The sequence below is a fragment of the Pangasianodon hypophthalmus genome, chromosome 8, assembly GCF_027358585.1.
Source record: "Pangasianodon hypophthalmus isolate fPanHyp1 chromosome 8, fPanHyp1.pri, whole genome shotgun sequence".
Lineage (NCBI taxonomy): Eukaryota > Metazoa > Chordata > Actinopteri > Siluriformes > Pangasiidae > Pangasianodon > Pangasianodon hypophthalmus.
This window is the reverse complement of record NC_069717.1, coordinates 24060482-24085865: the sequence shown is the minus strand read 5'-3', so window position 1 is coordinate 24085865 and position 25384 is coordinate 24060482. Positions and strand designations below refer to the sequence as shown.

Sequence of the window (25384 nt, the reverse complement as noted above, 5' to 3'; positions counted from 1 at the left end):
TAATAAGTTTACAAATGTGTCATACATGCTAAAAATACAGACGCTTAAGCAAACTCAGGTGTCCCCTAGTAGAGTGAGGACAGCATGGAGATAAGAGCAGATTAATCAGCCGTTTAATGTGCTGGGGACAGATAGTGAGAGGACGAGAGAGAGAGAGAGAGAGAGAGAGAGAACGTAGATTTATCCATGATGTGATTAAGGAATGCTTTTGAAGAAAAACTAGCCAGTCAGCCGATTACATTAGCGTGGGCTAGATGATGAGGCTGCATCGATCTCCAGTAACTCACTGCACACCATAACCCAATATTAAAAGGAACCAGAGTGGAGAAGGAACAAAGAGACAGAGAGGCTGGTAAAGAGGGACGTGAAGTAGGAGTGTGTGTGTGTGTGTGTGTGTGTGTGTGTGTGTGTGTGTGTGTGCAGGCAATAGCAAGACTCCAGGACGACTTACAGGTGTCCGATTTGAGGAGGCTGCTGGTGCTGCGGAAGTACTGCGGGTTCTCAATGACGGGGATCTTGGTCATGCCGATGATGACGGCATCGGCGTTCATGTCCGAGGACGACGGCGTGTTCGAGCCGTTCGACACATGATGGAGAGGACTGGCTGAGTCATCGTCATTGCTAATGACCGATGAAGGCCCTGAGGGGAAGATGGAGAACAAAAAAATGACTAAATATAGCCGAAAAAAAAAAAAAAGCTTCAAAGAGGCTCACTGATGCAGCTATAAAACGAGATCAAGTGTCCTATGTCCTCTAATGATAGAGTTGTTTACATTTCCTGGCCTTAAAAAGAGGCGCTAAGAGGAAGTTTAAGTGGATGGGGATGTTAATATCCATTAGTTATCTTTAATGACTTTATTAGTTTAATATATTTTGCGGAAAATATGGGGTTTCTTCTTTAATTCAGTTGCTAGCCTCACAATTGTAGCATGGCTAAAAACAAAGCAATAAAGCTAGCTGGACTAGTAAACATAAATTCACTTGGGGAATGCTAACTCATACTAGAGTTCAGAACACATTACTTTCAGGTATTAGTTTATCCATTTCTTTTATAGCGTAAACACATAGACAGTTTTTGCTTCAGATGCAAATATAAAAGCAAGGCCGACTAGCATATTAGCTCATTCAGCCAACGATAACTATTGCTATCTTATTGGTTTCTATTACAATAGCTACGTTTACAAGGTACAGATATTCATGTATACACATTTCTTGACATATTTATTACAAATTCTATCCAATCAATTACTTTTATGATCTTTTAGAATCTGTGCGTATATATGCTTTTGAAACACAACACATTAGCTAACACAGACGCTGCAAAAATGGTTAAAAAAGTTCATATTACACATTTTAAACAATTTAAATATAATTGTAAAGTTGAGTAGGTGTAGATGTAGTAGATGATATCCGGCTGACATTTGGCAAGAATGCAGTGGTTGTTAAAACCATCATGCTATGCTAACTAGCTCCTACTAGCTATCAAATACTTTTATTTATTAGTTTATTTGTGACTTCTATGTGAGAAAATGGGCAGTTTCTGATTCAGTGGAGTTGCGAGCATGGCTAAGGCAAACACAACTTATTAGCATGAGCAATTAGCTCATATGTGCCCCAAATAGTTTAATAATTATTCATTTCTTTTCCAGCATGAGAATATAGATTGTGTCAGAAACATTCCATGCAATAAAATGCTACCTGGCTAGAGTAAATTAAAAGCAGCCAGAACCTGCTTTCAACATAGCATGAGCTCATTGAGGAAGTGTCAACTACCTCATACCAGCTTTCCTTTATTATTAGCAACATTACAACAAAGAGACTAATGTTAAATTAGTTGCTTATGTTCAAATCCTGCTTTAATTAGAAAGGAAGCTGGCTGCAAAGAAGCACAGAGATTAGTACACTGTGAAAGATTTCCCTCGTTCACTTGCAAGATAAACCACTTGGCTGAAAGCAAAAGGGGAAAGAACTTTTTCTTTCTTTTTTTTTTCCAATGCAGTGGCATTTGATGGTCTTAGTTATGGTCTTTTAATGTGTTGCACATTGCCTCTTGTTTTCAGCACTGATTTGAAATCTAGCAAAAACAGCTTGTCACATAAGAATACAAAGATCTTTTGTAATCATGAAAGTAAAAGACAAAACACACACAGACAGACAGAGGAAAATGTGGCCACATAGTCTCATTTGTTCCATCCTGGACGGACAAGATGAGTTATGGCCTCGTCAGTCACTGACTTGGTTTTCATCTCACTCAAGCGTCAGGACAGCCAAATGTTGATCTTTTTTCCTCTTGGGAATCCTGTATTACTGATATTTGAATCAACTGGGCTGTTTACAGTAGACTAGCATGTCAGTGTCACACATGTTTAACCGGATTTGCATCAAGGATGTGATCTGACAGTAAATCAAGTGGGTCCTCAATGGGTTATTTTGGCATTTTGAGCAGCTTAGAAAATGAGCACTTTACCACAGAAGTACAATTTGAGTATGTGAGTCAATCATTGTTGGATGCATTAAAAAAAAACTTTCTCTGGTGCTGGCACGATGAGTAAGAGATTGTGAGAAATGGATTCAGCTGTTCTGGGAACAGAAGAATAAAAACAGTTCATGAATAACATTTCTCTCCAGGCATTTCTCATAATCATTATCCATTAGGGAAAAGGATTTTTTTACTCTTTCTGTTAATGCAAAATTTCTATTAAATAAATGCATGTAAGCTTATAAGGACCAGTAAAAAGAATCGTCCAAGTTTTTTTAAGTATAGAGTGGTACTCACAAAAATTAAAAGCTAAAACAAAAATTAAAAGCTAAATAAAAATAAATCAATGTCAAAAAAAGAATGTGTTGCTATTTGTTCAGTCATTTGTAGCATTCCGTTTTTAAAACTGCTTTAATACAGTGATAGTAACTACATTTAAAAAAAAAAAAGCCTTATAGCAGTGACCAAGATTTAGGACTGAACTCATGACCACCTGAGCCACAGCTACAGCCTGCGAACGCTAAGCTATTACTTATATTAACACCAGGCTCTGAACATCCAGCACCACACCACATACAGAGTAATTTCAAAACAACCCCTTTAAAACTGCAGATGTGTCAACCCGTCATTAAGCATGTGTCGACAGTGACAGTAACAAGAACACATTCTTTAAGCTCCACTAGGTGACAATCTGGAGATGTTGTTTTGCCTGAGGCTCCCTCTGGACCAACCTTTCATCAGGTAACTGCACCACAACACTCTAAAGAACGACTCACACACACTTCAAGATCCAGACATCCATCCTGCACTCAAGCCATCAGCAAGACCCAGAGGACTGTTCTGCTCTGGAATGCAGACGTATTCATGCTGAGGATTTGTGGGAACACAGAAATATGTGATATCTTAAAATACTTGCAGAGGTTACAGAAACATACATGTAAACGAGACTAATTTCTCAGTAACCAATGCAAAAAAAGTAAAGGCTGATGTAAGCAGTAGCTTTTTTTGTAGCTTCATTTGTATGAAATTAAATGAAATTGGTGTCAGAATTAGTGTTAGAATTAGTGTTAGAATTCCTACGTGTGAGATTGGGTTAATTTTTATATGACTATTGCCTATGTATTTCAAATATGATAAACAAAGAAAAAAGATTTCCCCACCTTGTTTTTTTATTTATTTATTTATTTTTTTTAGAAAATTACTTTCCAGGATATTTTTTATAACTTGTGAACTGCATGATTTACTGTAGGTTTCTCTTGTATGATTCACATCCTTAGTTCTTCTTCAGATTCCTAAATAGGTTTTACTTGAAATTCCTTCTGCTTGAGAGTCCTAAAAAGTTCTATCTAAAATGTTCTACTTCCTAAATTAGTCCTACTTGCAATTCCCAAATTAGTTCTGAGATTCCTAAGTAAGTTCTACTTAATTTCCTAAAAATGTTCTACTTACCTTCCTAATTTAGTTCTACTTAAGATTCCTAAATTAGTTCTACTGGAAATTCCTAAATTCTACTTAATTTCCTAAAAAAGTTGACTCTTCCTAAAAAGTTCTACTTGAGATTTCTAAATAAGTTTTATACTGGATTCTTAAATAAATTCCAATTACATTCCTAAATAAGTTCTACTCGAGATTCCAAAAAAAAAGTTGTTAAACTTGAATTTCCTAGATATTTTCCTAGAAACTTTATAGATTCCATCAGAGGGACAATCCATTTAACCTTCTTTTCTAAGCATGTAGGATTTAGATAGTTTGATATGAATATGCCTTGTCAGTTAAAAATTGTAATATGCTGCAAACGTAATGCAATTTGTGTGACTTTATAGCCCAACTTTACACTCTTACAGGATCTCACTGCATTTCCATATGTTTTCCATGACTGGAAAACTATACAGCTCAAGGTCTTCCAGCTTTTCCGGGACTGCAGGTGTGGAAATGACTCAACTAAAACCAGGGTTTCAAAGTTCATAATAGACAATTACTAACAGACAATGATATTAAAAGCAACCAGCTGCCCAATGAGCAAGAAGGCAACTTTCTCACGAAAGAAATCATATATATATGATGAGGAACGCAACTATGCATTAGCCATGGTGATATTTGAGCTAGAATTGGAGTCATGATGCTACATTTCTCTGGATAGCATATGACAGCACTAAATTAATCGCAGGAAACCAAGTATCCCATTACAGGTGCCTCATCAGAAATGTATGATTTTCCAATTTGTCAAATGGGGATATGGTTTAAGCATTGGTGAACTTTTAAAAGCATTCCCTGTTGGCCTGACAGTTCTCACCATAAAAAAGAAAAATTAATACAGTAATATTTTTTTCCTCATTCATTCTCATCACTATTTTAGTCACTTAGATTATGTTCCCTGATATTTCCATGAGTTCTGAGCTTCAGAACTTCAAGTGAATCCCTCAGGAGTTTAAATGAATTGGAAATAATTTCAGATTGTCGTACTCGCCAGCCAATCAGATAAGATGTGTCAGTGCTGGTTGACTTTTCGAATTCAATCATGCATTTTGCACACAATGTTGAGGAGTGAACTTATCAAGCTCTATTTTAAATTAAACCTTTTAAAGTGCTGAGATGGCAGAGGAAGCATAGATGGATTTAGTCACGGAATTGCGGTTGATGCAATTTTCATTAGTTATTAGTCATTAGTTAAGTTATTATTATCAATGTTATTATCAATAGTGCCGATTCACACATGGTTGTTGAAAGCCAGTCTCATCTTTTTTATTTTAAGGCAGTTACATGTAAAGTCTTCTAATGTATGGTGTTCATACTGTGATCTATTCAAATAAAAGACCTTAAAGACACACCTAAGATCTAAAATACTAAGACTGTTTTGGAGAATGTTAGATGATCTCCAAGAACTGCATGAATGATTCAGTACCAGTATATAGTGGGGTTACTGTAAGTTCTATTATGCACAGAAAGTACAAAAGGGGTTGGCAGGGTTGATGGAGCAAATGGCATGGATCACATTTCAAAAGAAATCATGGCTAGAGCCTGGCTGGTTAGTCTGACATTATTAACACATTAATAGATGTATTTTTCTGTTCTATTTTAATACATGGTGCAAAATGCTCCAAATTTAAACATATTAAAGAAATAAAAAAAAAGGCACAAAAGTAGTTTAATGCAATATTTTGTATTTATTCAGAAATTACATTTGGTTAAGGAGACATGAGGTTAGTCATGAGACTCCAGTGATTACTCTCAATCACTAGAGTGAAATTGATAATTAAAATAAATTTTAAAAGTTTGAACAAAAAAAGTTTCAGTGACATGAGGCACAACCTCCAAAACTGCTTGGTCCCCAAACTCACTTTCACTGTTCACTATTTATACAACAGTTAGTTCCGGTCCACTAATTTGATTGGTCAATCGCTGTTCCAAGAGTGTCTATATTTCCTATAACCGCACTGGGACGTTTCACTGTGTTTCACTCCGCTTGTCTGTGCTCGCCACATAAAATTCTACTTCTTAGCTCGAAACAGTTACTACAGCAGAGTTAGCAACATCATCAGCAGACATGGCAAGCGATAGATTTTTCATGAATGTAACTTTTGACTTAAAATATGAAAGCTTGTCAGATGAAGATGAAAAGTAAGAAGGGACACCAATTTCACCAGAAGCACCCTTAACACCTTTAAGAATGTACAAATCAATGTGAGCTAGCCAGCCAGCCAGCCAACATGCTATAAAGAGAGTGTGGCTTCTTCGGATTTATTTCCGAAATATCAGTTACTCAGTATTAATTTCTTGTTTATAGAACTGTTGCATAAAAGCAATATCAGTTCAGATTACCTATGGCCAAATCACAGCCATACCAATTTTCAATGTAACCGCACTCTTGCTCAGGTGATATTGCATAAGTAGACTCTTCTGTACACTGTAAAAAAATACAACTAAGCAGTAGTTTGCCACAAAGAAAAAAAATAGATGTTGTTACAATATGTTTATGCCAAAATTTTGGCCTTTATTGGATGGAATCGGTGGAGTCTATGCCAGCTTAAGTGTGAACAGTCATTAAAGCAAAAGGGAGACATACCAAATGCTAAAAGATTTTCATGTAAATGTAAATATTCTATAAATTTAAATAAAAAATAATATTTACATGATTATAGAATATCATGTAAATATTCTATAAATGTTTGCTTTTCACTCAAATTAATATTAAATTAATAAAAAATGCAAAACAGAAGCTAGTGGTCTCAGACTTTTTACACCAAGATCTTCACAAATGGTCTCATAATATTATACAGTACATGGTGTTTTGCTATTAAGTATTGCTATGAGAATGAATAAAGCAAATCACTGTGGAGTTTTCATGGGGTCACTTTGGTATAGGGTTTGGATATGAATAACCTTTGCTTGAACAGGAATATATTATATATATATATATAATTATTCTAATGTACACTAATGTAGATTATGCCCAGTCCCCAATCTGTCAATGAGAAACATCATATCTGTATTCTGCACTCTACAGAGCTGAAAGGGAAATATTCAAGATAAAGGAAGTATTTTATCTCTCGTCATTGATCTGAAAAACTGGTGCAAATCCAAAACAAACTCATTAAATAAACTGATTATCACCCTCAGAGTCTGAGACAAAGTAAAAAATAAATTAAAAAATAAAGCAATGCTCTGTTTGGAGGACAAACAGGTCAGGTTTCAGTGGAGAGCGGAAAGAAAATGGTGGTTGGGGTTTGAAAAAAGGACACGATGAGGTGAAAGAAAATAGCTGTAAAGGAGCAGCAAACAGATCATTATGGGTTTTTCACATTTTTCACACCGCAGTTGCAAATTTGTTCCAAACTGTATGAAAAGCTACCAGTGATGCAAAGAAGGGCGAGGGCTTAGCAATCATTTCAGCTGGAAACGTTAGCCTTGTGGTGGATGATAGCTAATAACACTAGTTATTCTTCACAAACCACATTGATAGTCTGCACTACATCATGAAGAGTCAATTACTCTGTCTCTTTAGTTTCGAAAGTATTACTGTACCGCAAATAGAAACCTGCTGTTAGATTTAGAGGCATAACATGGCTACAAAAATCACAGCACACATCCTGTAATACACAGAACTTTTTAAACTGAATTATGTTTCTCCTTTGCGTGTATCTCTACCACAAGGAAAGGTCTAGCACTTCAAAATAAAAAGTGAAAAGGATGAAAGTTGCATTTAAAGATTGGTGCCTGAGCATGACAGATATTTTGCTCAGCTCTGTTTATGTTTCCCTGGTTTAGATACGTGGCCATGAAAAGCACACATGTGTATTCATGCACTTTGGCTATAAAACCTGTTCTTTATAATGTTAGCTAATTCAGTTTAAATACGTGAATGAATTAGCTAGCTACATTAATTAAAGTATATTTTATTGTTTTCATTGCAGCACTATCCCTTACTGTCAATGACCGATAGTGGATGGTTGTCAAGAACAACATAGGGTTGTTATTTTCAATCACCTAGCTAGCTTTTCTCACCTAGCTAGCACTTGCTGCAGCACTGAATGCTAGCGTGTGCTGCTAGTTATGAACTTCTCATGCTGAGGTTTATGTTTAAGATGTTTTTTTAAAGATGCTGTAGTTCCTCTTTTTGATATTTGATATGCAGTCTTTCTGCAGTCTGCTTTGCTTTGATGGCCATCGTTATTGTGAAATATATGTCGTGTTGTCGGTTGGTCCCTGGAGGACAAGTTGTTAGGCCTTGGTACTCTCACCGTCGTGGCCCAGGTTTGATTCCCGGTCAGCAAACCAGCCCCAGCCACTGGGGTTGCACATGACAGTGCACTCCCAGAAGCATGGGGAGAGCATGCAAGCTCCATGCGCACAGGGCAGAGATGAGACTTGAACAACCCAACCCAGCAGGTACAAGGCAAACGTGCTAACCACTAAACCACTGTGTAAGGGACTTGCCTTAATAATGGCTTTGGTAGCCCTGGGATTTAAATTCACAACCTTCCACTCACCAGACCCTTAACCCCTGAGCTCTCACTGCATCTTTATTACACTTTACCATAATAATATCATCATTAGATCATCAAAGATCTCTAGAATTTCGGGGAAAAAAGTCCAACACTAGACAATGCAGATCGACTCACGCACTTTATCCTGCGTCTGAAACCCCACTTGTCGCCAGGGAAATAGATCTCTCTGTATGACACACACACAGTCACACTTTGACATGTGGTATAGGTTTTTGTCTGCATTGAAAATCATTGCAAATGCAGTTTAGCTGCAAGGGGTCAGACTTCAGTCTGCTACGCGGGTGAGCGAGAAAAGAGAGAAAGAAAGAACAAACAAGAAAAGGAGACGGATGAAGTGTTTATTGGGTGAGCAGGGGTCACGACCTAACACACAGCCTGGGACCCTGAGGCTGAACGGAGGTCATGGTGTTGCATTGATCCACTCAGATTTCAGGAGCTAATTGAACATCAGAGGGCTCTGATGATTAACGATGCCATGTAAGGAGCCATTGAGTCAAGTGGCACACAGTAGCCCTGTATTAGCATTAAGCTAATTTTGCTACATGTTAAATCGTTGCAGTCCAAGCTAAGCAGGTTCTAGATCAACCTCCCCATATCTGGCAGTGTTCTGAGACTACATTCTCGGAGAACGAGGTATTAAACCTGTCACTAGGATGGCGCCCACTAGGGTTCATCTTCTGTACCTTTGGCCATTGATTATTTTCCAATAAACTTCATGCCCCAAAGTGTTTTACTGTTCTTATACCACAGCTATTTGTCAATGATCACTCTGTCTTGAAGACTTTCCGGTGGTGGAAAAATTACTGTTACACTGCACTGACACTGGAGACTCCTTCCAGAAATGTTAAATAAACATCTCTTTAAAGAGCTACACAGATTATTTAACGATTATATATCTTTGTTAAATAATAACACTTTAGATGCGTTTATTATTATTTATTATTATTATTTCTAGTTTTTCATGTCAGATTCTCCAGATTGCAGTCTGTCTATTTAAACCCTTTGCTGTGTGTGTGTGTGTGTGTGTGTGTGTGTGTGTGTGTGTGTGCGAATGTGTGCGTCTGTATCCGGTAAGGAAACCCGACCACCGCCAACTTTTAAACTCTTGTTTTCTTCGGGCAAGCTGAGAGGAAGTGATATATTGATCGGAGAAGCTAATGAGAGAAGAAAAAGAGAGGGATGGATCAGATGGGAGGGATGAGAGACGACTGGAGACAAGAGAAGGGGAGGGGGGAAGTGGACGACCTGTCTTCCGGATTGGATTTCGGTTACACAGCAATACCGCAACTGGGCCGGTGCTCCAGCTGTTGCCAGGTCAGTACATGGCAGAGTGAATATTATGCTCCCAAAAATAGCGTAAAGAGATTTTCATGCCTGGTGCTATTTCTTTGAAAAAAATCTCTCACTTTCTCCAGTGACAGAGGAACCGCTTCCGTTTATTTCTGATTAAGAAGGAGGACACTATAATGGAGAAGAGCTCTCTCCATTAACCTCAACCTATCCTCTATTCTCAACCTACAGTATGTATAGAACCATTTATATCACAGTGCTGCTGAATTCTCGAATCTGATTGGTCAGAAGGTGTTGATTAATTTTCTGTAACAGCAGCTCGGACAGTAGTTTATAGCTTACATTAATGCACCCATTCTAATATGTTACCATTTCTATAGTAACAACTCATTCACAGGGATTTGTATGGCAGACGCTCCACATCATCCAAGGCTTTCTGTCATTTCTGTAACGTTTATTTAACATTTATGGAAGGAGTCTCCAAACTCAGCATGGTGGAAGTCTTTTTTTTTGTGTTATTAATTTCAAGATAGAGAAAAAGGAAAGGCTGGTGAGGCAACAACTGTTTATAGCCACTATAACGCAAGTGATATCAGGAACTATTGTGTTTTGCAGATGTTCTAAACGTAACTGTAAAGAAATAAAAATCTGATCTGTTGTACATGAACAAATTCAACCTAGCAATTGTTAGCAAATGTGGCATCGAATGAATAAAATTTAATGAGACACGCTGTTTTTGGAAAATAAATAACTTCATTTTTTATAATTTTCCTATAACAGCAAGCCCCAAGTGTCTTATTCCTTACTAATTTAATCTTCCTGTGCAGTTGGAATTGTCCAAATTTCCCAAAAAACATAATAAAGTTAACATTATCTTAACTGGGAGAGAAGGGGTTAAATGTGACGCTTGCTCCACCATCTAATAATGATCACTGGGAATCTATACCATCTATACCATCACTACCGCTCGCCGAGAATCATACATTTTACCTTGGAGCTAGAAATTACTATCAGTATTAGACCAATATTGGCTTGAAACATTTTTATATATTTTCTAATCTATACAAATTACACAATGGAAACAACATACATCAATATTTAGCACAATTTAGGAAGTTAGCAAGAGAAGTAGTGTATTTAACACTGTTTAGCAGCATGGACAGTTTCGCATCTTAAGCACATGATTAGCTGAATGAAAATAATGGCAAACAGGGCGTCCTCGTAGCAATACTGCAATTAATACTGCAATTAATATTTATTAATTAAATAAATATTCTCAACTTTTATATTTTTCCCATCTTAACTTTTTGAAGTGCATCTGTATAGCATAGGTATAATTACTTCAGACAGGAATACCAACACATTTCCCTGTAAAATATTATATTATATATGTAAAAATTATATATATGATATTAAAAAATATTATTGTGACCCCAATGACTGCGCTTAGGTTTTCTTTTTTTTTTTTGTTTGGTACAAAGACATACAGTATGTTGATTCTTGTCCTTTGTAATTGCACTTACACTACAAATGCAATAGATGAAGTTTAAGTTTAAGCTAAGTTTTAAAATCACTAGAATATTCATGTAAAGTGAAAAACAGTATACATTTCGTCTGCTACTCAGATATTAAAAATGATATTAAATATAAAAGAAATTGGTGCATCCTTGCTACTTGTCAAATGTTATAGCACATACTGGCTGCAGAAGGCCTTGGAAGCAAAATAATTGCGATTCTATGCTCAAATCCTTGCACAAAGATTTCTAAAGGCAGACCAGAAAGAGTTTTGTTCCAGAATTTTCCGTCATCGCCTCAGGGCCACTCTGGATCCCAAGCCCATCACTCAGTCAGTGCACTGCTGAGTGTTTACTGCACGGCACGAAATCCACTCAGGACAGAGGTGAGAAGGCAAAGTTCGGGGGAATACATGACCGAAAAGCTGACGCAAATCCAAAACAAACTCATTAACGAATAGCCAGGCCCAGAGTATGAGATTAAAAAAAAAAAAAAAGGAAGAAAGAAAGAAAGAAAAAAACATGGATGTATTGCTGTGATTCGAGGTCAGTTTTCAGTGAAGAAAAATGAGTAAAATGAAAATGGGGTGAAGAGATATTAGTGTTGAAGTGAATATGGTTTAAAAAGTGAAAGAATGTGTAGCTATAGGATCAAAGTGCATTTTTTGGATTTATATAAGCAGCACAATTATAATTTTTTCTTAGTAATGATGAAGCATAGGAAAGGACTTTTAACACTTCATTTCAACACATTTCGTATGAGTTCTAGTTGACGTTACAATGCTATAGGTGATGAAGTTAAAGTGCGCTGAAGTAAAATCTTAGGAGAAGGATAGAAACGGCACTAGAACAAGCGTTCATTCAGATGTTCCTCACGGCTTCACAGCCACAGCCTGGCTAAACATTCCTCAGATTGTTGCTCTCCCATATTTCCACACCATAGAAACCTTCCACATCTTCAGCCATGGTCTCGCTTATCAAAACAGACGGAGAAATGAAGTGTCCAGATATACGCACTGTCGTGTTTACATTTCCTTTCCATCATCAACCCCCCTACATGCACGCACACACACGCACATACACACACACACACACGCACACTTCTATTCAAGGCTGAACCAACTACAAACAAGGCAGATAGTGAGAGCTGGTCTTTTTTTTTTTTTTTTTTTTTAAGTTCCTGTGCAGTGGAAACTGAAAAGGCAGACTTTTTGTTCTTTAGGGGAAGGACACAGCCAAGGAACTGGAACACCCGGGGATTTAGAAGTAGTGTGTGTGTTTCTTGGCATCATGCAAAATGAGAGAAAGAGGAAAAGAGAAAATTCTTCCACCTCCACAGTGAGACATCGAACAGAGGGAGAACATTCTGGAAAATTCACTTCTAACCAAATTTCAGTTGGTTGAAGTTGAAGTTCCCAAAAAAAAGTGCCAGGCTGCGTTACAATCAGCTCTGTGTAACATATTTATGTTTTATTAAAACTTTTAAATCTTACCTTTCTTGATAAGTCTTTCATGTTTAAAAAGCTTAAATGTTGGCATTTCTATGATTCAAATAACCACCAAAGCGAACATACGCTATGCAATAAAAACTCTCCATTACAGCCCATTAAATCAATTTCCATTTCAAATTCACTAGGACATCTATAATAAAGGCAGGAACATGAAGTAACATGTCGGTATAGGAGGCCAGATTAGGGGGGAGTCCGTGATTAGGGTGCCATTTTGTGTCCCTCTGATATTGCATTTACAAATATGTATGTAAATTAAAGGTAAAGGACATTTTATATATAGGTAAAGTGTCCTTCACAACAACCTTTGTGCATATTTCAGATAAATAATTTCAGTCGTGTGTCACAACATTCACTCAACCCTGTTATGTGAACACATTCACCCTTATGAAATATTTTGAAAATTTCACTGCCACATTTAATGGAAAGTCGCAGTGTCCAAATTTCATGAAGCTCATGGGAAGTAAAGTATGTCACTATACATTGAAAGTAAATTATTAATACATTTTACATAAATCATTTAAATGTGCTTAATGTCCTCTTCACTTTATTGATGCTAGTTAACAATATTTCATATGTTTGCTATTTCTATGTGACAATTTCTACTTGATTTGGGTTACCGCAATGGTTACACGTATGTTTTATTGAATTCAATGTTGAAAAATGATTTAAAAACCTGAAAATTTAAGAGTAACACAGGCTAAATGGCACCGTAATCGTGGAATCACCTTTAGCATGAATTCAGAGCTAATAAGTGCATATAAGTAGTGAATACAGCAGTCATTTGGCAATATTAGCAGCTTATCTGTTGCTATAGTCGCTTCTCATTAATAACTACTGTTTGGGAAATTAGCATGCTTATTATTGGTTAGTAAAATGACTAACGGTCGCTGCTCTCAATCCACTGTCTCAAAGAGTTAACACTTTATAGATGACTGCTTTTAATTGTGTATGATTAGTACAGAGTTTTGATTTAAGGTGAAAGCTCCAAAGTAAGTACCAAAGCAGACAAATTCAATTACATCAAAAAAAAAAAAAAAAAAAAAAACAAATCCTGACATTGTCCAAAAAAAACCCCAGATACTCAGATAGATTAAAATTTCCTATTTCACAAATGATAAAAATATTTTACTTAACACTTAAGTACCATTCCAGACTGCAGTTCTTAAAGATATTAAGTAAGATAATGAGAACACAAAATAAAGCAATAAGGCAATTCTGAATGTCGCCAGAAAACTGTATTATGAGCCACTACTTATATGCACTTATATTAGCTAAGAATTAATGTCGAATATGTGACCCCATACAGATGTGTCACTAAAGTAACATTTCATAACAACACCACATTTCACACTCGTATCTCAGAGTCATAAAATTCTACCTGAATTAACAACAAATACATTATTTTTTAAAGACAGATATAAAACAACAACAGCTTCAGATAAAAGACATTTTGATGGAAGGAGTGCATTTCTTGTTTTGTGGTGAGAAAAAAGCATATACTGTGTACAATAAAGTCTGAACTTTATAATTTACTGTATAGTACCACTATGAAGTTGCCCCAGCCCTTATAATAAGTTTTTTTTTTTTTATTCACATTCAGTTTGTGTTCATTTGTGTTGTAGGAATTACAGTTCGTGCCAGTTTGGTTTTTGAGATTTTATAACGTTATTGTCAGTGTTGAGTCTATGGATCTCTTTCTACCTACCTACAGGGTGTAACGCAATCTGTATCTATTTAGTGCTCCAAATAATCATATCTATACCTGTATTCAGATTTAAACCCAAAGTGGGTGTGGCCTAAACCAAAAGTTTTTTCCTGTTAAAATAAACGTGTGTGTGGGACTGTTTTAAAATAACACTTGCGTAGTTATTATTTTTCATTGTACCTGCAATATTTTCAAACTTTTGAATTTAGTTTCTATTTCCTATAATATAAACAAAACCTAATTTAAGCCTCATTTAAACCACTGCAACCCTGACCAGGCAGTTACTAAGGATGAATGAATGAATGAATGAAAGCTGTAAACGCAAGAAGAAGAAAAAAACAGAATCGTATCTGTATATATAAAGCAGAATAAACAAGTTATATAAATTTGTTAAGATTTTTGGTTTTGTTACAAAACTCAGCCATAGACCTACACTGAAATATAGCTGTTATAATAATCTAAGAAACCCAACCAGCACAAACCATTATTTACAGCACAAATAAAAAAAAACATAATTTTCATTCAATTGTTATTTAGATGGGGTGCCAGCTTCCCAGATTTGTTAATAGCGTGTGTGTGTGGGTGTGCTTGTCTTTCAGTGTGTGAACAGGGAGAATAAAAAAGGCAAGGCACATGTGTGATGATTCATTTATGAGGGTCTCCATTAAAAACTATGTTACTATCTCTTGCTCCCTCCGCGAGTCTCTTTGAGCATTAGAGCATCACGGCTCCATTTATCCACTGACACAAATTCCATTACCCACAAACCCCCAGTTCTGCCCTCCACGCTGGGCAAAGGGACGAGGTCGGATAACAGCTACAGCCGGTTGTAGACGGGATGGTGCATAGGAGGGGCTTCTAGCAAAAAAAAAAAACAATGAAGGACTGATTAGCTTTATGCTGGTTGCTGATTGGCTGCACAGCTTGGTTCGGTCAGTAGCAGCTGGGATGAGCCATGAGCCGTAATTGTGTGTGTGTGTGCGTGTGTGTGTTTTCTTTCCCAGAATGGTCCGTTTTGAGTTCGGTCCAGTTTGCACCACTCTTATCGGCTCACCACTTCCACTGGGACATTATGAAATAAAACAAAACCTAAAAAAAAAAGTGACGCAACACAAGACAATATGACTCAACATAACGTAGTAAAAAAACACAACACAAGAAACTGTGACAGCTTTAACAAAACTTATCAAACTGATGCAACACAATATATAAATAATAGGCATAAATGAATAAATTATAATAATTAAAAAAACATAAACTTTCTGAATTTAATTTAATTTTATTTGACCCCCAAAATATCAGGCTGTTCTGTGTGTTAGTGTTAATTAATGTTATACAGTAAAGTATGACTGTAAGAGTTTTTATGAGTACCACTAGTGAGTAGATCTGAAAGAATATTCACTACAAGGCAAAAGTATGCAAGCATGCAATTATTTTTAGCTTAAATTTTTAGCTTCATGTTGACTGGAAAAGCCTTCATGTGCTTAATAACAAACTCTTACACTGACCACTTTTTAATCCTGTTTCTTCTTCAGGAGCATTTGAATGATCTGAATGTGAAAAACAGGTACATGTGATTAAGACTGCATTTAAATGAATAAAACTATAAAGCTACAAAAAAAAATGCAAAGCACAAAAAAAAGGTTAAGAATTAGTTGTGTACTTCATGCAGACGTTTAGTCGGGGGTGAAAACTTTTGGTCTGTAGTGTACAGCAAACTTTCGGAGAACTCGGAGTGTTAGAAAGCTGAGTCGAGGAGAAGAGGTAATAGAGGATAAGTAATATTGTAATGCAGCTACATTAGATCAGGAAGTACAGAAAGCGGATAGAGAAAAGACTGCCAGATATGAAATCAGAACACGTAAACATGACCTGGAGGTGTTGTGCCTGCATCTGCTGGTGGAAAATGATGTCTATCCAAGCACAAGTATGAAGCCAAGTCAAACAGAGTACACAGCATGGAGATGAACACACTCACACACACACACACACACACACACTCCGAGAACTATACCCTGATCATCTTAAGCATGTCCTGTACTTCAGATACAGCTAACCAAAGCTGAATAAGTGTTAGTCTTAGCCTCAGATGCTACACACTACAGCGTCTAGAGTGTCTGATATATTTTGTACACTTTTCTGGCCACAAGATTCAGAATCTTCAGCTCCACATATACGCACTCCTGTACACCAGTGTCCTGAGAAGAAATCAAATTCTTGAAGATCCTGACATACTGAGCTTTTTATAGTCAAGGTATAGTCACTGAATTCTTATCTTCAAAAGTTATAATTAAAAGTTATATTAAGAGTGGTGAGAAAATGTTTGCAGTGTCACTCAAATGGCCCCTTCCTATGAAAGTATGTATTTCTTACCTACATTTAGTGACAAAAATTCACAAAAGAAAGACATCTGGTTTATAGTAAATACTAAACAACTGCCAAATAATGCAGCTTCTCTTTAATGTTCTTTATGAAATTATATATTCAGATTAACTAAACGTATTGCTGCTACACTACCAACAGTTTACAGTTTACAGCCCATGTTCTGGGTATGTACCGTCCTGTGTATTTATTGTGTTGTGTATTTATTGTTCTGTTCTGTGTGTGTTGTGTATTTGTACTTTATGTAGTCTTGCGTACTGTTACGTGTTTGCACTATGGTCCTGGAGAAATGATATTTCGTTCCAATGTATACAAGCTATATAGAGGATTGACAATAAAAACCCACTTCACTTGACTTGACTTGAGATTAGTGCTGTGATGGTTTGAAGGTATTTTCAGATAAACTGTTACACAATTAACTTTATGCTGTACCAGTTTGTACTACAGCCATGGAAAAGACAGATTTCTGATTGGCAACATTCTATTTCTTAGACTATGAATAACAAGTCTTAGACATATCTTAGACATATAAATGATTATTTATTTCTATAACTGAGTCCTACATTATCAAAACCTATGCAAATCTAACATTTATTTAAAATGCTGGTATGTATTTTCTGATACTGAGACCCTTTATTTCTGGTGTAAGGTTATGAAAAACATGATTTCCATGCACTACTTAATTTTAATCCAAGATTTCTTCAGGCAAACTCACACTATTACTATGATTAAGTGCCTTTTTTTTTTTTTTTTAGAAATATGAAACAGTGATATAGAGTTGTATGGTGATCACACCATGCATGGTCCTTATAGTTCTGTTAATAAACCAAATTTAGCAATTGTTTGTCTCTACATTGGTAAAAGCAATATCGCCATGGTAACCGTACACCAGTTTAGAGTCACAAAGTGAAGCTGGACTTGGGTTAACACTCAGCTGTATCACTGCATACTGTGCTGTAATTTGTATTGGACCAAAGTCAGACAGAAATGCTTTTACAGGTGCTTATGGCCTGGAAAATGTTTTATAGGCCTACATGGAGTCTCAGAAGTGCTTTCTGACTAACAGTATTCCTCTGAGTCTGAAGTGAACTTGATGGACGAGCGTGTGAGAGAGACTGAGAGAGAGTGCTATGTGAGAATGTGCGACAAATAGATAAGAGTGATATTAAAATGACTACATCTATCCACAAAACGTTCTTAATCTCAATAACTTAGCTAAGATTCAAAAGTCTCCATCTGTGTAGATATTTTTTTTCCTCTGAGCTTTTCACACATGGTTCCTCACACTGTGCAGACAAAATGTGAGCTTTAAAAAAAAGTCACACTGCAAAATGAATCACAACAAGCGCAAAGAAAGCATGGATACCAAAACATATAAAGCCTGTATCTAGGCAGTGTCAGGGTTAATAGGATTACATGGTTGTGGGTTTAAATCCCCTTCAGTTTACCAGACGTGTCGTTACGAGCAACCCTGCTGAGCACTGGATACTGGTAGTGTTTGGGGATTATTCACTGTTTTTAATAACAATCAGGTGAACAGAGTCACTTTATAGTTAGTAGACTGTGCAAATCACGTGAAAAGTTGAAAATTTGTTAAACTGAATGAATCAGGGGAGCTGACTCACTGAAGAGTTGTTAAACTGAGTGAATCAGGTGAAATGATTCACTGAAGAGTTGTTAAACTGAGTGAATCGCATGAATTGATTAATTAAAGATTGGTTAAAATAAGTGAATCAGGTGAAATGATTCACTGAAGAGTTGTTAAACTGAGTGAATCGCATGAATTGATTAATTAAAGATTGGTTAAAATAAGTGAATCAGGTGAAATGATTCACTGAAGAGTTGTTAAACTGAGTGAATCGCATGAATTGATTAATTAAAGATTGGTTAAAATAAGTGAATCAGGTGAAATGATTCACTGAAGAGTTGTTAAACTGAGTGAATCGCATGAATTGATTAATTAAAGATTGGTTAAAATAAGTGAATCAGGTGAAATGATTCACTGAAGAGTTGTTAAACTGAGTGAATCGCATGAATTGATTAATTAAAGATTGGTTAAAATAAGTGAATCATGGGAACTGATTCACTGAAGAGTTATTAAACGTAGCGAACCACATGAACAGATTCAGGTGAGAAGTGTTAAACTGAGAGAATCACATGAACAGATTCACTGAAGAGTTGATCAAATGAGTGCTAGGTGAACTGATCCTCATACTACAAAACCTTTGACAATAACTTCTTGTTTTTTGTAAATTTAGTGCTCTAAATCTAAATATACCTGATAAAATTATGTAAAATACAAAAATGAGAAATGGCAGTGATTTAATAAACCATTTTGTTTAAACTATCTAGTAGTTTGTTGATATTTTGGGAAATAAAACCAGTTCAATTCATTAGAAACAAAAACCAAACAAAAAATCGTATCTGCATGAGCAAGATTAAAAAGGCAGTCACAGAACTCGAGTGATGTAGCTGAGGTTGAGGAACTGTTAAAGCCTGGATTCACATTCCATTTTTGTTTTTTTTTCCCCAGGGTTTCCACTTATTATTTAGATAATATATTAAATAATAATGTAATAATAATAATGATAATAATAATAATATAAAAAAAGAATATTTAATTAAGGCCATGCCCACTTTGGGTTTAACTCTAAATACAGATACAGGTGCTGATATTTGGACCACTAAGATATATATATATACAGTTATAGATAGTGTCATTGTGTTACACCCCTCGTCATTATGCATATGGAGTTCATAGAAAGTGATACTGAAATTTCCAGGCATCTGCATATTGTGATAGTTCCAAGCCGTTAAATCTGTTTCATGCGATCACAAACTGAACTCTCATGTAACGCTCACCGAATTCATTTTTTAAATAACTACTCTCTTTTCAATGCAAAAGCCCTGTGTAAACAAATTTGACCAAAACAGTAGACTGTATCATTTCAATCCTCCTTCAAGCTAAGAGAAGTTAGCCATTTAAAAATCACTCTTTTGCGTTCTGAGCTACTTTAAGCGTATGAGAGTGTATGAGAATGAATTCTTTCTACGAACTCTGCTGTGCATCTGTGCACCCTGCAGTTTGTGATTCATACTTTGTGGGAATGATTCATTTTTCGAGTGTGAGCGATGACGCTCGTTTCTATGACAACGGTGCATGTGGTGGGCAGGCAGGACCACCTCCCAACACACACACACACACACACACACATTCTTTGAGACAGAAGTGTGCTCTGAAAGACTGACGGAAGTTGCAGCTCAGTGATAACAGTTTTCAGAGCCGTGACTCATTGCAGGCTGAATTCGCCGTTTAAACCAGCGATTAAACCACGTTAAACAAACAAATCTTTCACAGACCACAGGAGGAAGTGCCAAAATCACAAAGAAACAAACACATGCCACTTTTTTCCCTGGGTTTCGGAGGAATTAGTATGAGCTCGGAATAATCAATGCTATGATCCAAATACTGGTAAACCACAAAGCAATAAAGGTTCAGGCTGGTGTATAAATAAAGCACCTTAATATGGACATCATGAAAGAAGCAGTACACTAGGAACAGTTTTAGCCAAAAAGAAATTTAAACTTTTTCCCTTTATTCTAAACGTAGGCATGTTTGGCATCTGAATTTGTTTCTTTAGCTTTGCACTGGAGATACGAGTATAATGCTACTAGCATGTAGGGCATGTTTATAGCTACTATTTTATCAGTGGACTAAGAAACTTAAAAGTAAAAACCAAATGTGAACTACAATATCCCATCTGATCCCACCTCCCATCTGAGTCTGCTGGAGTAAAAACAACCATAATCCTGAGGAAGAAAGTGACTTTGCTTCATGGCAGTTAATTCGTTAGCTCTTTAGCCTTAGCCTACCTTTTTCCATTTTTATAAACAGCAGTGTGTCACACGGTGTTGGAAACCATGTAACCAAGTCTCTCTGAGATACTGAACAATGTGGATCATTTAGACATGCAGTTTTTCCTGACATATACAGTATTAATTTGAGGTATTGATACTATACATATCTCAAAGGTCTTTTCTTCTCTCATCTAGCCAATGACCGTATAGTGTACATCAATCAAATGGGATCAGTTTAGCAGCCAATCAAGTTGATCAATATACAAAAAACTACCAATAATCGTCCCAATTCTTCTTCTGCAATGACCTTCTCATGTTACTCAATGTACCTAGTTAGCACTCTAGCTATCCACTTGCATTTGAATATAGACTGCAGTGTTGTTGAGCACCCCTTACTAAAATATTTCAATATGCTGAAGCAGGCAAAGACTCATAAAATACGTTTTCTTTGCAAACATTAATTGGCTATATTTAACTAAGCTAGCCTGTTTTCTTTGCTAATGCCAGGTTAGATTAGAATCCATTGCAGTACGTAACATAAATTGGCTGGACAGCCAGTCAAATTCCAGTGAATGGTAAATATCGGTTATTTATAAGATATTTTACTTTCGTGTTAGCGTTAGTCATGAATATGTCCAGCATACATACAGAGATTGAAAGATGTTTTCAGGCAAAATGGCGTAGCTGCGAAAAGTGAAAGTCATCTTGGAGCAGTTTTAGATAAGAAATGTAACCTTCAGTGAGTTCGTTTTCACATGAAAGCGTGATGTTTACTTAATTTCATCAGTTTAAAACATTTACTTTTTACTTTTTTAATACTTGTGTACATTTAAAATTAGCTTTTTTTAATTTCACGTAAGCACATTTTTGGCTGGATACTTCCGCTTTTAACTGGAAAAGATTTTGACACATTACCTATACATTCACTTAAGTCTAATTTCTCAGTATCTTTACCACCTCTGCCAGTCATGTATTAACTATAATCTGGTCTTATAGCTATTTATTACATTATCAATCAAAACTATTTAGAAGACCAAACATGCTACGCTGTCTTGGATGGATGAGTCTGATTATATAGATTGATATTTGGGTCAGAATTTTCAACCAGAGAAATTAATTAGATGATGATGTGATACCTGGGAATCTACTAAGCTAGCTAGCTCTTTAACTTAGCTAATTGTAGTGATGAACAAACTACTTTTTTGCCTGCTGCAAAATAATTCACAGAGAATATGGCAACACAAATTGAGACTCTGATACTAAAAGCCTGCTCATGTCTACCTGTGACTAATGCGAGCTGGACACACACATACTGGACACACATTATAGCCTGCTAGCTAGTTGGCATGAGGACATGAGGGACATTTCATATGTAATATTCAGGAATATTCATAGGGTAAAGGTGTAGAAATATTCCTAGGATATTTTCCTGGGAATTTTTAATGTATGAGTCAAAACAAAAGTGTGTCATTTTTCTACATAATTTTCATAACCTTTTTTTTTTTTTTTTTTTAAGTCTAGAAAAAAATTTTTTTCTAGTTATGTTGCACTTTTAAGGTTTCATTTCACTCACCCTGGTATATAAATTAATTTTAATAGACTACAATTGAATGTACAAGGGAAATAAAGTCTTGATAATCGTAGCCAAGATAATGCAGACGTCTGCACAGATGTGCAAGTGCTAATGATTTTTCTGAGCCGCTTTTCATTTCCAAAGAAATTCCAGCACAAGATAACACATGCAGTACAAAAGCATGAAACAATGCGTTACACACCAACTATTTCCATTGACCTTAGAAATGTTGGGTCGTGAGGCGCCTGGAATCCACCCCGAGGTATCGTATTAAATAAAACAATATGGTTTTTGGCAGTCATTAGTCATTAGTGATGCTTTTGCAGTCATTGGATTTGAAGACGCTATTATACATGGAATCCTTTCACCACAAATGTCTCCTTAAAAGTGACAATGCGTGAGAAACATGCTTGAGAAATTGAATCTGTTGTTAAATGTATGAAATGGCTGTCGTCCTCAAACTGATCTCAAGCAGCTTCTCTTATAGGTGGTGATGAGCGCCTTAAAAAAGACAAAAGGAAAGAAATAAAGGAAGAAGTGGTCCCCGAGAGTGCTGAGCCAGTGGAGGGCCGATCCTTCTGACCTTGACAAGCTCCATTGATTTCCGGACCAAAAAAAATCCCCAAAGAAAACTGATACCTGCTCTTTGAATCATTGATAAGCACAAGGTTGCTGACTCGGACTCTCTCTCACTCTCTTTTCCTCTCTCTCTTCCTCTTTTTCATTCTGGTATTTTTTTTTTCTTTTGGAGAGAGACCAGCGCATCCAGACTTCCTGGACTCAAGGGCTTCAGTTTCACCCCTCATTTTCCCTCACTTCCTCTGTGATCCAGCTTTTCTCTGCAGTTACAGCAAGGTCAGCACAGAGGAGCTACGCCCTGCAATTCGCCCTTTAGAGACAACGACGTTGTCGTGCATGCACAAATATTGTAAAGCAGACCACAGTGTGAAAAAGAGCCTCTTAGCATATCTAGGATATCTAATCCAGCACTTCCGCACAGAAAAACCACAGGAAGTGATCGCAAACTCATTCATAAGGCAGCGTCTTTTAACATTATATCCACAAACTACGGTTACGTGGAGGCCAGTACCAGTAATCCGTTACCAATCTGGTTCAAAGCTCAAACTAAATAACAACTCCTCATGTTTACAGCTCAATCAGAAGTAAATAAGAAAGTGGATAATTAATTTCATAACAGTCACTTTGGGTTTAATGATATTCATACAGCATCAAAAAATATGGAAAAATAAGTTTAGAAACAGCATATCAACATTCAAAAGTGTTTGTTTGTTCTGATCATCTCTCATTTGCCAACTTTTATGGAAAAGCAAACATGCAGCAGGAATATTTATCATTACCAGTCGATCTCAAGCCTTTTCTCAGTAGCAGAAGACACTAAAATAAAGTAAAAAAAAAAAAAACTGTGGCAAGTTCTTCACGATGCTTAAAATAACAGCCAAGTTCCTTATAAAACTCTAAGACACTGTAATTAGTAGCTTTAAAAGGTAAAGAATGGTCACACCAAATAATGATTTGATTTCTTTTTACTGTTTCCTGCTAGTAATATCAATTTATCTCATATATAGAAACTTTTCCTTCAATGACTATGAAAGAATCTTTGCAGATTTGCTTCAAAGCGTCTTGTCAATGCCAGAAACGGCGTCCTACTACTCTACCCAGAGTACTACACGGCCTACAAACATGGCCGCCTCGGACTACAACACCCAACAGAGACTGTCACGTTATAGTTCGCCATCTTACTGATCACACAAACCTGTTCGCAATCACAGCTCACACTATATAAGGACTTCCAAACCACACTCACGTTGTGAAGTATATGCTCTGTGGTTCTCACCAAGCCTTTTCACTGAGGATCATCTACCTGGTTCCTGATCTTGTCTTGTTTCACATTTTTGCTTTAGTCTTACCTGGTCTATGTTGTTTGCTCATCGTCTGACCTAACTCTTTTGCTTCATGTTTTGAGATTGTCTACCAGTGTCTGTAATAAAGCTGCTGTTTTACCTGCACTTCTGCTCCGTGACACATAGATGTGCCTAAGATTGTTTATATGAAAAAAGCAGCTAATGTTCTGTTACATTTGATGCGTTTCTTAGTTGTACATAGTTGCACTAATAGAGGTTTCCCAGCATGTCAGAATTATACTTTGGTCATTCTGAGCTTCCTACTAGCAAAATGCTTTCACATCTTTGTTGTATTCATAATTAACAGGAATGTATAGAGTCCTGACATTATACTCTTAATTCATTTTAATTAACTGTTGAAGCCATGGCCATTTTTGGTTATATTTCTAGCATTTAGGTCAATGTAAGAAAAATCTCCCACTGGCTTAGCTGTGACTAATCCTCTGGATTAACAATGGGCCCAGTTGAGAGAAGTGCTCAGGACAGGCTATACTGCTTCAGGAGATCAGTAAAATATGCCGGAGATAAATCGTTCAGAGTCACTGATACTAATTTCAACTACTTATCGAGACATTCCTGGCTAATGGCACCTCCTGAGTTATCATTAGAGGATGGATTATATAAGGCTGGCAAGCTGCTGCTGAATGATCCCCCTTATGGTTTCTCTTTTCTTACTGAAGAAGTCTGAAGAGAATCATCAATAGCCATTTCATTTGCTAAGACAGATACTTAGAAACAAATAATATTCCTATTGCTTGAAAAGTAAGCTGTTTTGACTGAGATAAGGCCCTGGCTGTAGTTCTCATAAGATTCCATCCATGCTATTAACATTTCCGGGAGATTTGCTTGAAGAGGCGCAATTGTTCACTACACAAAGGGACGGATCTTTTAATTACTGTTTGCGAAGAATCGACGCTGTCCAAAGTAGTGTTCAGTTTTCTATCTATAAATGAGTAAGTAGTCTTCTTGTAATTACTGTAACTTTAACATCATGTGAGTTTGGATTGCAATGGCTAAAAATTGCCAAATGTAGGGAACATATACGTAAATGTACTGGATTGATGAAAATCTTTGCAGGTAATCGGAGCTACAGACACATAGTACAGAGGTTCAGAACCCATCACTGTTTTCACATCAAGTCTACA

The 25384-nt window shown here is 36.4% G+C and overlaps 1 protein-coding gene across 2 annotated transcripts in view; it reads right to left on the bottom strand.

Annotated features, from left to right (window-relative positions):
- The window catches only part of ntrk2a (neurotrophic tyrosine kinase, receptor, type 2a), a 51794-nt gene that overhangs the window by 13871 nt on the left and 12539 nt on the right, over positions 1 to 25384 (bottom strand). For both annotated transcript variants that reach the window (XM_026925653.3, XM_026925655.3), the window contains one exon: positions 452 to 640. In XM_026925653.3, the coding sequence (XP_026781454.1) occupies positions 452 to 640 (189 nt within the window). The remainder of the gene's footprint in view (positions 1 to 451; positions 641 to 25384) is intronic.